Raw genomic sequence first — 18783 nt, 5'->3', positions numbered from 1 at the left:
TCATCTGATGATTCCTCTGTTGACTCATCGGACGACCTCATCATGTTGACTCTCTTGGCCTCTTTTGCTCCAAAATGGCAGAGTTGAGTAGTTGCAATAGAGCCTCAAATCTTTACTATCTCAACTATCAGAAAATGTTTTCTGAAATTTGTATGGAACCCTGGAAGATCCCAAAAAGCCAAAGCAATCTTGAGAAAGCAGAACAAAGCTGGGAGGTATCATAATCCCAGATTTCAAGATACACTATAAGGCTGTAGGGTATTGGCACGAAAACAGACACACAGATCCACAGAACAGGATAGGGAGCCCAGAAATAAACCCACGCTTATATGGTCACTTAATCTACAACAAAGGAGGCAAGAATATACAATGGGGAAAAGACCATCTCTTTAATAAACGCTGCTGGGAAAACTGGACAGCTACATGCAAAAGAATGGAACTGGACGACTTTTTTACACTGTACACAAACATAAACTCAAAATGGATTAAGGACCTAACTATGAGACCTGAAATCATAAAAACCCCAGAAGAGAGCACAGGCAGGACTCTCTTTGGCCTAAGCAACATTTTTCTAGCTATACCTCTTAAGGCAGCAGAAACAAGAGCAAAATTAAACTCCTGGGACGACACCAGAAGCAGCAGCTTCTGCACAGCAACGGAAACCATCAGTAAAACAAAAAGGCAACTGACTGAATGGGAGAAGATATATGCAAATGATGTATCCAATAAGGTGTTAATATCCAAAGTATATAAAGAACTTATACAACTCAATGCCAAAAAAACCAAACAATCCAATTAAAATATGGGCAGAGGACCTGAATAGACATTTTTCCAAAGACGTCATCCAGATGGCCAAGAGACACATGAAAAGATGCTCAACATCACTCATCGTCAGAGAAATGCAAGCCAAAACCACAATGATATCACCCTACACCTGTCAGAGTGGCTAGTATCAAAAAGACAAGAAATGGCAAAAAAAAAAAAAAAAAAAGTGTTGGCAAGGATGTGGAGAAAAAAGGAACCCTTGTGCATGGTTGCTGGGAATGCAAGCTGGTACAGTCACTGTGGAAAACAGTATGGAGGTGCCTCAAAAAATCAAAAAAAGAATTACCTACAGTCCAGTAATTCCACTATTGGGTATTTACCAGAAGAAAATGGAAACACTATTTTGAAAAGATACATGCACCTCCATGTCTATTGCAGCATTATTTACACTAGCCAAGATAGGGAAGCAACCCAGGTGCCCATGGACAGACGAATGGATAAAGAAGATGTGGTGTATGGATACAATGGAATATGGTGTGGCCATTAAAAAGAATGAGATTTTTTGCCATTTGCAACAACATGGATAGACCTAGAGGGTATTAGGCTAAGTGAAATAAGTTAAATGGAGAAAGACACATACGCACATGATTTCACTTATATGGGAAATCTAAAAACCAAAATGAAGAAGCAAACAGAAAAGGAAACAGACCCATGAATACAGAGGACACACTGATGGCTGCTAGAGGGCATGGGGGGGCTGGACAAATGGACAAAGGGGAGAGGGAGGTACAAGCTTTCAGTTAGGGAACGAAGAAGTCATGGGGCTGAAGGTACGGCCTGGGGAATACAGCCAATTGAAAAACAAGAGTTTTCCGACCTCTGGCTTAAACCAGTATTTCCTAACCTCGATCATACCCACACTCACTTTTTTGTGTGTGTGTGTGCCATAGTTGAAGTCCATTTATACTCTTTTCACTTTGTATCTTTAAGTCAATGTTTAAAAGAACACCACTGTAGCCTCATCTTAAGCCCTACCTTTATAATCATAGGTTTTATGTGCTAATTAAGCCTATGCATTTATAACTTATGTTAAAATAAATATGACTATTAAAACTTTTATAGAAAGTTTTCCTACACTCAACTAATGTACTACCAATAAATGCATATATCACATTTTGGTTAAATAATGGCCTAGACCAGATTTTGTCCACCTTGGCATGATTAACATTTGGGCTAGATGGTTCTTTGGGGTGAGGGTCTGTCCTGTGCATTGTAGGGTGTTCAGCAAGCATCCCTGGGCTCTACCCACAAGATACCAGCAGAATCTCCTCCAGTTGTGGCAACCGAAAATATCACCAGACGTCGCCAAATGTCCTGTGGGGGCAAAACTGCACCTTTGGGAGTCACTGGCCTAGAATATCCACAACAGCTTTGCTACGTGCCGCTTCCTCCGAGTTGTACCACGTGAGTCTCTTCCAAATCAACCTCGGCATTGACCATCAGGAATCTGCAGCATTCTCTGGATGATTAGGAACCGTCCAGATCTTTTCTCCTGAGTTCCTGACTTGCTATGTTCCAGGCTGATCCTCGGGGGGTGGAACCATCCCACTGACGCTGTTTGACGTCCGCCAAATAAATTCTCTGCACCCCTGCTCCAGTCCCTGAGCAGTAACTCCACTAATGCAAGAGCTCCAAGCACACTCTTGAGCGAGCCAGCTTTTCTCACCATGTTGCCCAGGCCAGTGATTTACAAAATGACACTCTGGTGGCCTGAGTCACCATGCCCTCCAGAGTACCTGTCACACTCCCTGAGGAAAAGCTGACTCATGTAATAAGGTCCGTTCTAGACCATTCACATCAAAACTCCTTGGGATGAAGTGCTGGGTTTGCTTGGAATTCAAACGGATCTCGTTGCCTATGGTTTGTGTTCACTGTTCCTCTCCCCAGTAGCTGACTGGGAAGGAAAACTGCAGGTAAACTTAAAGCCTCTCATCCTAGCCTCCTGGATGGAGCCTGCCTTTACTCTTACTGCATTACTGCAAGCAAAGAGGACAAAAGTTAACATTTTAAATGCTCACCCTGTGCCATGCATTGGTTCACGTAAGCCTCACAACCACCCTTTTGGAGAGGTACTACTGTTATCCCCGTTTCAGAGAGGAAGAGCGAGGCACAAGGCCAAGGTCACTGCTGGAGCGCTGCAGACATTACTGGACTCAGGCAGGAGGGACCGCAGAACCTTATCCCTTACTGATGTCACAATACCACCGCCTACGCAGAAGCAGAATCCCTGCTATGACTTTGAACTTTGTCTTCTTCCAGAGCCCTCCCTTCCCCACCCTCTCTAGGGCTGTCAAACAGATCTGGTCATGTAATTCTCCCAATTAAGACCTCCGAAGGGTCTCACTGTCACCTCAATGAACTCTAGCCCCTCTGGCATGAACTAGGGGGCGCCCCATGAGGTGGCTCCACGCTCCCTTCCAACCTTATCTGTTCCCATTCTTCACCGCCTACCCAGCGTTCCAGCCACACGAGGCTACTCGCTGCTTCCCAAGCACACTTCGAAATTCTTGCCTCCTCCCTCTGCTCCTGCCATTGCTCAGGCTCAGAACTATCCCCTCAGAGTTTGGCCTGGGACATTCCCCCGCCCTTCAGGGGTAGCTCAAATGCCAGTTCTTCCAAGCAAAATTGTCTGATTTTTCCAGTGGACACCAGGCCCTTCTCTGTGCTTCCAAGGCTCTGCTCCTAGCTCTGTTACAGCATCTGTCCCATTATGTTACGATTACGTGTCTGAGCACCTCCCCCCTGCCCCACGGACCACAAGCATCACAGACAGAGGGTGATTATCAGTGATCTCCATCTCTCAGCCCCATTTTTGTGCATGGTTTTGGAACAGATGGAAAAGTCAGTCAAATATTTGACTGAAGTCCCCTGGAATCAGACAAGGCCACCCTGTGTTTTCCCATCCTTTAATTCACTAAAATAACCATCCCTGTGACCTTTAGAGTCTTGTTGTTGTATGGAAAATATCCTTGCAAAAGGGGAATTAAGGTTTTGGAAATCATGACCGAGAGTTTTTTTTTTCCCCTAAGAAAATAATCCAAAGAGATAAGGCACAGAGATCTCCACAAGGAAGGGTGTCATGGTACCCACGGTGCCTTCCATTTCAGGACTACGGGAGCACAGAACAGGTGAAAGAGAGAGCTTAAGGTCATTACATTTTCCAATTCTATACTCACAGCCTGTCAGGCTACTTCCATTAAGACTGTCCAGAGTTAGGCCATCTTATAAGATAAGATAGTTGGGCTAGATGGAATCTAGAAAGTTTCTTTTTATTGGACATTCTATAACGAATTTAAATAAACACCAAGGCCCTAAATTATTCTCCAGGGGTGGAAGAAAGAGGAGGTTCTGTTCTCCATCTACCTAGCTCCAAATGATGTGATTTTCCCAGCAAATGTCATAGGGATGAGCATTCCATGATATTCACAAGACGGACAGCTGTGCCATTTTGGAGTATTTCGATTCTACTAATTAAATATAGTACCAGGGGCTCCACCACTCAGGATGAAGGAGCGGGGCATCTTTCAAAACAACTGCAATAGCTAACACATATGGTCCTTTAAGGGTCCTATACAAGTGCTTTGTAAACATTCTCATTGACTCTTCACCAAAACTTGCGAAGTAAGGAAGAATACTGCTATTATCTCGATTTTATGGATGAGGGCATTATGTTTCCGAGAAAATGAGGGAAGTGATCACGTTGGTTGTGATCACAGCAGGGATGTAACTTTGGGTCTTCTCACTCCAGAGCCTGTGTTCTTTCCACGAATCCTGCTGTCTTCTCCCAGAGAAGCCTTGACGCCTAGGATTTTCTGGTACGCGTACGTGCTGACTAGGAAATGCACTTTGCACAAAGCAAGGACAACAGATGCTCACAGAACCCAACTGCTCTTTTGCTATGAGCTTTGCTTTGAAGAGCCTCTGAGGCTACTATGGAACAGAGAGGCAGGTTTGAATTCTAGACTCAGTCAGCATAAGAGTTTTAACGTGAGTAGCACAGGGCTGGAGGTGAGTAGGTGTGCAGACAGAAGAGGGTACAAGAGAGGGGAGACAATTAGTAGGCTGAATAATCCAACCATGGATCATGGCGTGTTGTCACTAAAAAGGGGGACCGTATGGGTTTATTGTGGCCACATTAATAACCTATTTCACGGAGGATAGAAAGGCCTCACCATCAACTTTTCCTGTTTCCCTTATTTTTCTTCAGTGTCCGGTCCACACTTCATAGCACGTTACATCATTCATGGGTCTCCTCCCCTAAAAGGTAAGCCCACAAGGATGTGGGCTCTGTTTTGTCCTCATTGACCAAAAATGGTATCTTCCTTCGTGAAAAAAATGAACCAACAGGGAAGAATAAAGAAAAATTGACCTGTTTTAACAGGACGCATACTACTTACAACAGACACAGTAAAAACAGAAAAATTCTGAAAGCTTGAGAGTAAAAGGGCAGTCCTAAATCTGCAAAAGCATATATTCTAAACTCTCTTCTCCTTCATTATGTCCCCGTGACATGTCACGGAAGCGAAAAGCTTCATTTGCTCCTTCAGTCCTGTCTCCATCAAGAAAAACATTTAGCAAGTCTTCTTTTTGGAAAATTCAACTCTCCTTTTTGATTCTACTAAGCCAAGTAGGAGACACACAGATTGGGAACACAAAGGCACCCCTCAAATTTCCAGCCCCCTTCCCTCCGCCATTTTCCTACCATCTACCTCTCCTCCGCCATTTTCCTATCATCCACCTCCCCTCTGCCATTTTCCTACCATTGAAATAGTTGCATGTTTCTAAGGAATCCCTCAACTTTGAAAATTAAGAGACTATCTTATAACCTATCATGTTTACTACTGGTGAGGGAGAGGCAGTTTACTTTTAATAAATCATAGAGAAATGAACGCCAAAACATCTACAACAATTCCGGGTCATGACAACAGTTGGTCTCTTTTCAAGAGAGCTCTATATCATCTCTCTATCTCTGTCAGATGGTAACAGGCAGAGGCACGGCAGGGCCCTGGGCCTCATCCACGGGTGGGGGTTTACAGGTAATCAAACCCCTCCGATACTCTTTTAGGAAATCGGGGACAGGTTTTGAAATTAAAAATCACTGTCTATTTTAAATCCTCATCTTCCCTGAAAAAACTTGAGAACCATCATTCTTTCTAAAGAAAAATGTGTAATAAAGAGATACTGCTTTCTGGCACTGGATTTCAGATGCAGTGCTTGTTAAAGTTTTTAAAAAGACATTAATTTCCTCAAAGGACAGAGGAAATTTATTATCTACAAATATAACACTGAAAATGAAATGAAACTTCCAAAGGAACAGCTCTTGTAATGTGGTGTGCGTGAGTTAGAGAGCTTGCAGAGGGGAGAGAAAACAATTTTCTTCTTGGGGACCAAAAATGTGTAAGAAATTATGCTACGAATTGCAGGGCCTGAGGTTGAAGAATGACAGAAATAACCACTGAAATCTAAGAAAACAGTTAATCAGCTTCATTTTAGGCAAGCAGGCACGCATTGTATGTTTTATCGTGGCCTTCTAAGATAAGAAACTCAACATTAGAGCTTTTGTTTTTTTCTTGGACTCTAGTCAGCAGGAAACTATGCCGTTCTATATATAGACCAGGGCACTGAGCCTTCCTGAGTGGAGAATGTGTTTGGAGCTTCTTTTTTTTTTTTTTTCCAGGAGTGGTGATGAATTTAAATTAATTCATTCACAATCCCTTCCTCTGCCCTTTCCAAGGACCAGGGCCCCACGTTTCTGAAATCCTGCCTGGGATTTCAGGATGGGAGAAATAAAACCATAAGACCCACAGAGTCTGACCAACAGCCCATCCCTCCCAGCATTGTCCAGTTCTGATGGAGGAGCCAAGCAGTGGTGGCCTTCTAGCAGAAACTCCATCAGCACACATCAGCGGGGGTCCTAGGTCATGCGTGGCTGGATGTTGGTGCCGGGAGGGGAGGCATATGTTTGAGACCCGGCTGGGTCACTCGCTAGCTGTACATCTTGGTTTGGCTTCTCATCGGTTAAATGGAGACACCTTATCTGCCCACCTCATAGGTTTTCTCAGAGATAATGCTGGTGCACTGTGCTTTGTAAATGTCAGTGTTTTAACTAGGGATGCACTTAAGCAACGACCATACATCATAAACCAGTCATTATGGATATTATCCATGAATTTATTAAAAACACTTCCTTCAGCTTTTTGGTTGTTTTTGGCCTGAAGAATCTTTCTGGACAATGGTTTCTGAGAAGATCAAAGAATCAACAGTCACGCAATGGGCAAGAGCAGGTTTTCTACTGATGCACATAGGAAATCAGGAGCAGAGTCTCCGTCTTTTGAAAATATACTTCCTTTTTTTATCCTCTTAAGACTTCAAAAGATGTTAGTGGTTTATACAGTCTCATTTTAACCTGCCCCACCCCCCAAGCAGTTTACTCATCACCTTGCAGGGGAGGATCCGTCCTGCTCACAGTGACATCACCTTGCACTAAAATCACATCATGCCCCTGGGAATCACAGTTACATTATAAAACAATAACGACGTGCTGCCACTTACAGATAAATCTGTGCCTCACAATCAAAGAAATGACCTAAAGTAAGAAGTTGCCAGTTCTGGCCTCAAGAGGTCAGGGACAAATGGTCACTGATACAAGAAAGAGAATCCTTCCCTGGAAATGCATTTCACTTAAATACGTCTGCAGTTTCACAGATGATGAACAAAACCCTGAACTTCTTCGAACAAATGCTACTTCACAAGCAAATGGCATTTGGGTTTTTGGTTTCATTCTTGCCAGGCCACCAATGCGTGTCTGCTTATCATCACGGAACACTCTGATTTGCAGATGGAAGCATTCTTAGCACAAGCCAACACGGTAATTAGCCTGTTATGGCTACAAGAAACCTTGGAAATCATCTAGTTCACGACCAAGACCAAGAGTTATTCTTTAGAATTTCCTGTGACCCTGGAGGCCACATGGCAAAAAAGTAGTTGTCACCATGGAATGTATTTATACTAGGATTATAAATGAATTGTGCTCTTTGGAAGGTCTAAAAGTAATTATGGAATAATAGGATTCGAGGGATTGAAGGAACCTGGGCGGGGTGGGGGAGAAGAGCTACTGTTTTCAATTTCTTCTGTCCAAAGTTGAAATTATTCCTTTTTCAGGAATTCTTGACAGGTAGAAATTTAATCCCCAGCTAAGGTGTAAATATAAAAATGGGGATATTATAAGCAAACAAAATAAGCTATTCACATACCTAAACTTATCAATATTATTTCAGAGGTGCCTGGGTGGTTCGGTTGGTTGACCACCCGACTCTTGATTTTGGCTCAGGTCATGATCTCAGGGTTGTAGGATCGAGTCCTGCGTTGGGCCCCGCGCACTGTGTGCAGGCTGCTTCCCTCCCTCGCTCCCTCCCTCTCTCTCTCCCTCTGCCCCTTCCCCTGCTCCAACTTTCTAAAATAAATACATCTTTAAAAAATTATTATTTTAAAAGAAAGATCACAGATGCTATTAATTGTGTGTATACCAAAATACTTGGCATGCAGTATTCAGTAAACATTACGAAGAGTTCAAGATGGTTTTGGAACCCTTCCTGCATCTGGTTGACCATCATTGGTCTGGACTTGTTAACCCAGATGCACAACTAATATCCTGGAAGAGGTAAAAAAAAATCATTCTATTTCTAGAAACATTCACAGTCGCGTTAACAACCTACTTCAATCTATCTCACACAAGGTTACAGAGTTGGACAGGCCCTGAGCAAATGACCTCCCCATTAGGTTTTCCTTTATGAAGTACACGAGTAAAGCATCTGAGACAGCTGTTAGCCTATCCCCTCCCCCTTTTTTAAAAAAAATACTTTATTTGTTTGTTTGACAGAGAGAGACACAGCGAGAGAGGGAACACAAGCAGGGGGAGTGGCAGAGGGAGAAGCAGGCTTCCCGCGGAGCAGGGGAGCCCGATGCGGGGCTCGATCCCAGGACCCCGGGATCGTGACCTGAGCCGCAGGCAGACGCTTAACGACTGAGCCACCCAGGCGCCCCTAACCTATCCTTCTTGAAGACCTCCAGTACCCTCTCCAGCGGTTCCGGGATCCTTCCTTAGGTCGGATTACAATCTTCCGTTATTTCTCTCATTCTCAATGACTGGTCCTCTACAGACTTGGGGGAATAACTGCCAACTTCCTGCCTTTTCATAAACATCTCACCACCCATTTGGAGACAGTCTGTATCACTCCTTCTTCTCATCTGCCTAGAATGTTCTCTCATTTCCTTTCTCCCTCTTCCTCTGGTCATTCCTATCTTTTGGATTTCAGTTGAAATGCAGCTCTCCAGAAAAGCCCACCCAGAAGCCCGCCTACGAAGCTGACCCCCTGCTGTACGTCGTCCCCCTCCCTGACTCGCCCAGTTTATGCTCCCAGCAGACTCCACACCCCGCTGGGGCCAGCAGCCCTCCATACCTGGTTCACTGCTCTATCTGCAGGGCCCCGCACAGAGAGAGCCTGGTCCGGAAAAGGTACTCAGTAAAAAACTGTGGACCGATCTTATGGATGCTAGGGAAACACAGGTACTTTCCTTTTTAAATGTTAGAGCTTTCCTGTTCTAGCTGTTGAGGGATTCTGAGGATAGGAAAAGGTAGAGGAAAACGGAATTTATTAGAGATGTATTTTTTTGTCCACTTTAAGACCCATAGATAGCAAGCAAACGCATCTCTCTAGAACTAAATGTATGGTTCTTAAAATTTCCTAAACCAAACCCAACGGGTGAAAATAAAAGAGTATTAAGAACATAATTATTGACACACATGAGTGATCATAGGAATGAAAACATGTGAATTTTTTTTTTTTTTTTTTTTTTTTTTTAGTTTCAACCCAGAGATTTCAATTACTCCTCCCGTGCTGATACACTCCCCTTCCTCTAATCTATCAGGATGCCCTTTCATCCACCTTCCATCTGCTTGTGCCTATTTTTCAGATCTCTATAAATTCCTAAAATTCTGAAAGTTAAGTTTTAGTCTTAGTTGGAGGATACTGAAGACAGTTGGACGATCCAATATGAAACTCTACACCTCAGCAGTTTGCTAGAAGAGCCATGGATGATCACTTCCCCAATTTTATCATATACAATGAATATGGTGCAAGAGAATTAAATGAAGGGACAATGAACTTCAGTGGGTCAAGTCCATCATCAGCATTACAGTATCTTGAACTCAAGTCCGATACTACTCAATGTGACAAGCAAAGCCCTATGTGTGACTTTAAATTTTATTTATTTATTTATTTGAGAGAGCGAGAATGAAAGACGGAGAGAGAGCACATGGGAGGGGATAGGGTCAGAGGGAGAAGCAGACTCCCTGCTGAGCAGGGAGCCTGATGCGGGACTCGATCCCGGGACTCCAGGACCATGACCTGAGCTGAAGGCAGTCGCTTAACCAACTGAGCCACCCAGGCTCCCCCTATGTGTAACTTTAAAGGAAGACACTTGTACTTTGTTTCTAATATCTACAAAATCAAAATTCACATAGTTCAACAACAGCTCAACAACAGGATGGGGAGTGTACCCACAAGTAAAGTTTCTTTCTACAATTAAGGGAATTTCTAAGAAAACATTAAACATCAGATGAAAATACCTTTCTATTCGAAGATCAGAAGAACCTAATAACATTCACTTTTACTAAATGTTTGCTGAGTACTTGCTACACGACAGGTCCCAGGATGGACCGGGAAGTTGAGTGGGAAGACAAGGCTGGTCCCTGCCCATATTTGAGAGACAATATACGTACAAACACACAACATGAGGTGGTGTGTGCTGAGAGACGCAGTCCAGAAGGAGGCCAGAGCTCCCTCTGGGCATCTGAGAAGGGGTCAAGAAGGACTTGGTATTTCTTGAAAAATAAGCAGAATTTTGCTTTGCAAAACAAGGTGGAGTGGGTGGTGGAGAGGAGAGGAGAGTGCATTCCAGACAGGGAGTGTTCCAAATTTTAGGATCATGAGAAAAACACAAAAGGTTAAAGACATGTTCTCACCACCATCACTTAATATTTACATAACGAGTGTTTTGTGAGAACTCAAAGCTCAACAGTGACAAAGAACATCAGGAACACTCTAAATGTCCATCAGCAGGGAATGGATTAATAATCTAACCAGAGTGGCTACCAAGGACTCTATATCCACCCAACCATTCTTCCATCCATCCATTTGTTTATTCACTCCAACATTTATTAAGCACCTATAGTGAGGTCCTATTCTAGGAGCTCAGAATACAAGCCGGAACAAAACAGTTCTCACCTCTGTGGACCGTATATCCTATTAGGTGAGAAAAGCAATAAGCAAAATGAAAAGCCAGCAGTATAGGATGTTAGATGGGGGAAAAAAGCTACAAAAGGAATAAAGGGGGGCTGGAGAATACGCTGCGCTGGGAAGAGGGTTGTAATGTTAAGTAGGGAGATCAGGGAGGGCCTCACTGAGGAGGTGACAACTGAGTACAGACCCAAGGAAGGTGAGGGAGGAAGCCCTGAGGATATGTGAGGGAAGAGCAGTCTAGAACGAGGGACTAGCACAAAGGCCCTTTGTCCCAGGGCACCTGGCAGTCCAAGGCTGTGAGACCAGCGAGAGAGCCTTTGTGGTGGGCGAGGGCGGGCGGCGCAGAGGATGAGGCAGGGAGATGCTGGCCGTGCTGGCCTTCTTTGCCTTTCACTCGTAAGTGCGCTGGAAGGCCAAGGAAACATTTTGGGCACAGTTATTATTAGGGGTTATCGTGTCCCCCTCAAAATTCATGTGTTGAAATCCTAATCCCAGTACCTCAGAATGGGACTGCCTCTGGAGACTGGCTTTAAAGGAGCGACTGAGCAAGATGACATCATGGGGGTGGGGGTGGTGTTCTAACCAAATGACTGGTCGTCGTGTAAGAGCAGAGGAGGACCCAGACGCACACCGAGGGAAGACCACGTGAGGACCCAGGGAGAAGGCAGCCGTCTGTGAACCGAGGAGAGAAGCCTCAGGGGAAACCAACCCTGGGGACACTTGGATCTTGGATTTCTAGCTTCCAGAGCTGCGAGAACATAAATTCCTGTTGTTTAAGCCACCCAGTCTGTGGTACGTTGTTACGGCCACCCTAGCAGACTAATGCAATCAAGACCCAATTTCTGTGACATGTTGTCTGTTTGACTGAAGGGCGGGAGTGGAGGCAGGAGACCAGGCAGCAGGGACAATGGAGGCCAGACCACTGGGTGGGAAGTGGCTCATCTAAGACATATTCTCAGTGTAGACCTAACAGGATCTGCCAACCCCTCAGACGTAAGGTACGAGAGAAGGAAGGGTGTCAAGGGTGACCCCAAGATTTCTGGCCTGAGAGACTGGAAGGACAAATTTCCCTTTTCCTTAATTAAGAAGGACTTCTTTAAAGTCCTTAAGAATCTTCCCCAAATTCCTTCAGGGTCAACAAGGATACAGATCCTATCTTCATTTTACCAACAGGGAAGCCAGAGCACAGGGAACTGACGAAGTGAAGTAAGATGAGAAAGAAAATTAGTGGCTGATAAGGATTTTAAGTCTGAATTCCAAGACTTATGTCAATTAGATCACAGAGCTTACTGTGGATCTTAAAAACTGCATGATACCTGAAATGAGAAAATGTCACTTTCAAAAAAGACACTATGAATCAAATATTAAAAAAAAAAAAAGGAAGGAAACAAGTGAAGACCATGTCATTTCAGGAAAGTGACACAAAATCTCCAATAAGATTAGATCAAACCTATTTGTAATGTGCCTTTCAGGGGCACTGGAGGTGAATTTTTATGTAATTCGGTGTAACATTCACCACTGTTTCTTGGACACTTTCACGGCATGCCATGCAACAGGACGATGAATTTGGATGGAAGAAGTCACTTGTTCTTCACAAACAACCCTAACGAGGTTGGTGGTGGTGTTATTACCCCTGGTTTACAGATGAGGAATTGAAGGCAAAAAGAAGTGGTATCTGGGCTGACAACCCAGCAGTTAGACTGTGGAACCCCGTGATGCGGGGCCCCCTCCAGCTTGGCTGCCCTGCCGAGGGCAGCCCTGTGACCTTGAATAAATATGGCACTCTTCAAGTTTGCTTCAACTTCGTCTCTAGTTCCCTCCTCCTGCACCCCTCCCCCAAATCTGGTGAGCCAATGCTGTAAGTGCCCAACTACGTGTCACATCTTTGCGTCATCGAGGAAGTTCAGGTTACAGTAATGATTAAGAACTTGTTCATATCTATAGCAGCATTATCAACAATAGCCAAACTATGGAGAGAGCCCAGATGTCCATCGACTGATGAATGGATAAAGAAGATGTGGTGTAACAATGGACTCTGAAAAACAAACTGAGGGTTCTAGAGGGGAGCGGGGTGGGGGGATGGGTTAGCCTGGTGATGGGTATTAAAGAGGGCACGTTCTGCGTGGAGCACTGGGTGTTATGCACAAACAATGAATCATGGAACACCACATCAAAAACTAATGATGTAATGTATGGTGATTAACATAACAATAAAAAATTTAGAGAAAAAGAAGATGTGGTGTATATATATACAGTGGAGTATTACTCAGCCATCAAAAAGACTGCCATCTTGCCATTTGCAACAACATGGATGGAGCTAGAGAGTATCGTGCTAAATGAAGTAAGTCAGCCAGAGAAAGACAAATACCTTATGATCTCACTCATGTGTGGAATTTAAAAAAGAAAACAAATGAACATATGGTAAGGGGTAGAGGAAAACAAACCATAGGAGACTCTTAACGATGGAGAACAAATGGAGGGTTGATGTAGGGAGTGGAGGTGGGTGGGGGGAATGGGCTAGACGGGTGATGCGGATGAAGGAGGGCACTTCTTGTGATGAGCACTGGGTGTTGCACGTAAGTGATGAATCACTGAATTCTACTCCAGAAACCAACATTGCACTGTATGTTAACTAAGTAAAATTTAAATTAAGGAAGAAAAAAAAAGAACTCGTTCACACAAATCAGAACAGCATTCTTGGGAGAACACAAGCAAGATGGTAAACAAACCATCTCAATAAATGGTTATTATAAGGAACCTGGGATTATTAGTGTGGAAGAGAGAAGCCCTAAATAAAGTCACTGGTAGCGACCTTCAAAGATTTGGAAACTTTTCACAGGAAAGCAAGACTAGAAATAGAACTGAGGGGGTCTAAGTCAGGAGAAGTAAAACTTGTAACCTAATATAAGAAACTCTGTAATAATCAAACCTTCTTGACAACGGGGTGGGCTCTCTGGGGCCCTTGGGAGGTCCCTGTTCAAATGGTCAGGCATGCTGTGGCTGGCAGCGGGCTGGCTGCCTGGATGTTCTCCATGGTCCCTTCCAATGACAACAGGGCTATTTATTCAGATTTATGGCCCAAGGTCCGGCATTAATCCTCCTTAATTCCTCATCTAATTTTCACATGACTTACAGTGTTTCATCAGGAGCCGACCACAGGAATGCACCGAGGCCTGACAGGTGACATTCCATGAGACCTCGGGGGCTTTGCGGCTGGCATGCTTAAGTGCTCGGGAATGTTTCTTCCTGCTTGCTGTGTTTTTTGGGGTCACTGGAAATTGTCAAGGGAAGAGAGAAACGATTCTTTCTTTCTGTGTTAAGCTTGGTCAGAACAAGGATGAAATCATGTTGACAGGCAACCGGGAGCATTTGTAGGTAGTTAAAAGGAGGGCAGCATCACCAGAGATGGTGGCAGATCCCGCACTAATGGGAGGTGGCCTGTGACACCGTTGCTTCGGATCCATCCAGGACTTCTGGAAGACCCAGATGGGGACGCTCAGAAAAATCTCTCCATCTTTATTTGTTTGGGAAGAAGGCCTCTCTTTCCCTGGAGGGTGATCTTGTTAGAGTGAGGCACACGTTAATTCTCTATGTCCTGGCTGGTCTATCTGAATAACCCTGTAACCTTGACCTAAGGCAGGAGAGGAGGGAGACAGGAGGTAATGAGAGCCTGAGGGTGGTACAAAGCACAGGGGATCGCCTTGGCCCAGCAGCCAACATCATGCTGTTGCCCTTCCTGCCCCTCTTCCCATAATATCATCTGTTCTCTTTGATTCATTTCAGGAAAGAAATGACCTGGTTTAGGTCCAATAGACCTACCCACTGGTCTACATGCAACTGAAATATTCTACAAATACACACAGAAATTACTGACCCAAAAAACAGCGTGTCCCTTGTTGGTTAATACTTCCCACTGAACCTTTGAAAATGGCATATTTTAGTAGAAACGTATTTAGCAACTACCATGATCTCTCGAGTATCTTTTTCAATTGATTAAAGCTCCTGTGAGATACAAAGGCTTACTGGGCATACAGTAGGTGTGGAGATCGGAAATTATGTTGACTCTTAGCTGTTTTCAGGAAAGCAGCTGTACCATTATAGGGAGAGTTCTGGATTTGCAGTAGGAAAACCCAGGCTTGAGGACGTGTCCCCTTGACTTACTACCTAGGATGGTGCTTTTCAAAACATCTATGAGGAAGGACCTGTTTTGTTGGCTGGTTTGGTCAGTATGTTTATCTATCTTAATTTTCAATCTGTCACAAACTGATGCTTTTGTAAAATATAATAAAAAATCTATAAAACCCAAAACCCTTTTTTATTAACAGATTCAACAGACATAAAATCATTCTGTCAAATCGCTATAAAAGTGTCTTAAAACTTGGCCTCCATTTTTGTACCTCCACTGTTACCGATGGGCAACAAGCAGTTTGCTGACCACTCTTGAGAAATTGGCCTTGGGGAACTTACTTAGCCTGCCTTAGTTTCTCTACTTATTCAGGCTCCCTAGGTCATGTGAAGATTAAGATGATAATAAAGATATATCAAAGACTAAAAAGTGCCATCCAAATTGAAAACAACTACTTTATTAACAGTAACAGTAGTTGAAAAGGATGCCAAGGGGCCAAAGAAATCTTTTTTCCAGCGAGGGGGAAAAAAAAAATATTAGTTGGCAATCGAGTCAGAATTCCTAGCAACAACTACTTCCCCTTGGAATTACATATAGCCCAAACACAGAAAACTTGGCGGCGAGTCTGGAAACTATCACAGAAAGCTCCTGACCATGTCCGTCTTGCCTCTGGCTCTCTGCCTGGTGACTGGCAGGACCTTCAGACTGCAATTTTCCCATCGGCAGGACCCAGCTAACTAACAGTTGTCACTACTCCGGGACAGGCACTCAGGGTCCCAAGCTCAGACACATCCCGCACAGCGGACTGCAACACTTTCTTCTTGTTGTACTAGGGAATTAGGGCAAGCAACATGCCTTGGAATCATGTCGGGAAATCTGGGAGAAGTGGGGTAGTATTTGCACGCGCGTACGCGCACACACAGCACGAACAATTCAGAACGAGTCCTTCAGGTCCTACACGGGGCTCGATCTCACGACCCTGAGATCATGACCTGAGCCAAGATCAAGAGTTGGACGCTCAACCGACTGAGCCACCCAGGCGTCCCTGTCTTTTTCCATCATAAAAACAATCACATAAAATAAAAAAGTAGCAGTACAGAAAGATATGGAATATAAAAGAATTTCTCTCCCATCTCCCCACCTGAGGGATAACCACTATTAATAATTATATACATATATATATATGCTTTCAAAAAATGTTAAGATTAATAGAAGCATATGTGTTATACATATAACACATATATATTACTCTTTATATATATTTATGTATTTAGATATATTTATATGTAAGTACATATATTAATATATTTATAGTAAGTATTTAACTTATATTAAATATTTATATTTAAAATCTATATTAAATATATTAATATATTTATACATACTAGTGTGTTTATGTATTACTTATATATTTATACATATGTATTAGGCTATTTTTGGAGTACGCGTGTATACATATATGTTACATTTTCTTTCTAATAAATATGATTGTTCTATAGTTTGTCAATTGACAATACTATTTTTTTTTTCTTCCACACTTTCCTTGACACTGAGTTTTTGGTCTGATTTTACTTCCAAATTTTCCCCCAGCGAGGATGAGCCATTACCCTGGTCTTTACACCTCTGAGTCACGGTCAGATCCCCAATCGCCACCCCCCACCCCTGTCCGGCCCGGGCCACCGAGCCAAGACCACCCCCCCCAGCCCTCCCTCCCCTTCCCCCACCAATTACCTTTCCAGCCTCTGCATGGTCATGGCCAGCGTTTTGTTCAGCTCCTCGATCATCCTGCAGCCAGAGGGGTGCATGGGGAGGGAGCCGGTGGTGGAGGGGAGGTGCGGGCCAAGACTGCCGTACTGCAGCTGGTGTTGGATCTGGGACGGCAGGACCGTGTGGTGATGCTGGGCCCCACTCTGCGGGCCGCTCTTCTGGGCCGCGTAGGATGCCAGGGAGAGGTCTGGCCCCCCAACAGGCATGCAGATCATGACTTTCTTTGGAGGTAGTGGAGGCGACAGTTTGACGGGCAGACAAGGCAATTTCACAGGGCCGCCAGGATCTGTAGCACAAGGAGGGCAAGAGGCAGCTGTGAGGTTGGGGGCACGGGAAGAAACCTAGACCCTCACATATGCGCCCACCCTGGGACCGTGGGCCCTGCCGTGGGCCCTGAGATAAAATGCACCAACTGAGGCCACCAGCAAGGCGAGTGCCCCTCAACAAGTACCCACCAATTCTTAGTTCCTGCCGAAAGTGGGCTGGCCACATCAAGGGTCCTCGGGGACCCAGGCATTGGCGACCTCTGTCACGCAGCTCTCAGGCTAAGTAAGGCTCACTGGCAGCAGGAAGGGGGGACGAATGCAGTGCATTCTTCTGTTCCTGGAAACCCATGGAACTTCAAAGAGACCCTTTCTAGGATACGCCATATTGTCTACAATTTTGCCACTGTCATGTGAAAATATCCTTTCACTTGGCACTTTCTAACAGGCATGGGACTAGAAGCCAGTCCTAGGTTCAAGTCCACGAACAGGATGTCCCTCCACAAGTAACTGTGTGCTGTGCAGCTCATCTCTCTTCCTGTCCACACTTGACCTCCATGAGGTCTGAGCTCAGTGGCTGGGCTGGTTGGCCCACTCACGTGGCATCCAGAGTTGGGTTATTTGAACTGTAGGGAAGCTCCAACAGGCACTCGTGGGCCTTGGTGGAACCTGCACACACCCAGCACCCCTCGGTTCCAGGAGAGTGGTTTTGAAGCTTCCCATGGATGCTCCAAACTCAGGGGAGCTGCAAGACAAACCAGCCCCTGGGCCACCTTTGGGACAACCTTGCAAAAACCTGGAGATGATCTAGCACAGGTGCGGGGCAGGGTTGAGTCTTGTGGGCTGCAGGCTGGCCTGGGAGAAGCTCGGTCAGGAAGGGCACAGTGGGGGAAGGGAAGGCTGTATGGCACGTGTCAGAGCGCTCTTGATTTCCCACCTGGTAACCACATCAGGAGGATCGCAGGGCTCTGCATCTTGCTCCTAGAGGCCTTAGAGTTTTCTCCATCTGTCTGTCTACTCTGAGTGTGGCCTTCGTCAGTTTAATTTCCCCACAGTTCTACCGAAGTGATATCCTGAGGGCACCAATCTGCTGTCACACCTTCATTTAAACCCCACCAATGGCCTAGAAATAAAGCCCACCTTCCTGATGCGTCATCCAAGCCTTCCAAGGTCTGTGTGCTGTTCAGCTCATCTCTCTATGCCCACACTTTACCTCCTGAAGTTTGCTCTGGTTCCCCTATGAGAAACGGCCTCTCCTATCATATCTGAAAAGCCTTAGATCAGGGTCTCCTACGACACCTACTGCTTTTCTCCTGTGGGTTTTCCTTATTTCCTGGCCCACAAATTCAGTCTCCACCCTCCCCTAAATCTCGCGGGGGGGGGCCTTTGTCCCTCACATTCTCCACATGGGTTGTCGTGGTCCCCCCCGGTCTCCTCAAAGCCTCCCCCATCTCGTGTTCCCCAAACTACCTGATGTTCGCACACCCCTGGGCCTCTGCTA

The 18783-nt window shown here is 44.8% G+C and overlaps 1 protein-coding gene across 10 annotated transcripts in view; it reads right to left on the bottom strand.

Moving 5' to 3' along the window:
- The window catches only part of PHACTR1 (phosphatase and actin regulator 1), a 551155-nt gene that overhangs the window by 50879 nt on the left and 481493 nt on the right, over nucleotides 1-18783 (bottom strand). For all 10 annotated transcript variants that reach the window (XR_003521322.1, XM_027601439.2, XM_027601442.2 and 7 more), the window contains one exon: nucleotides 16984-17305. Coding sequence is in view for 9 of the 10 variants with exons in the window: in XM_027601439.2 (XP_027457240.1) it covers nucleotides 16984-17305 (322 nt within the window). In the remaining variant the exon portion in view is untranslated. The remainder of the gene's footprint in view (nucleotides 1-16983; nucleotides 17306-18783) is intronic.

The sequence above is a fragment of the Zalophus californianus genome, chromosome 7, assembly GCF_009762305.2.
Source record: "Zalophus californianus isolate mZalCal1 chromosome 7, mZalCal1.pri.v2, whole genome shotgun sequence".
Classification (NCBI taxonomy): Eukaryota; Metazoa; Chordata; class Mammalia; order Carnivora; family Otariidae; genus Zalophus; species Zalophus californianus.
Note: the sequence above shows the minus strand (reverse complement) of the source record. Positions and strands in the feature narration are given on the sequence as shown.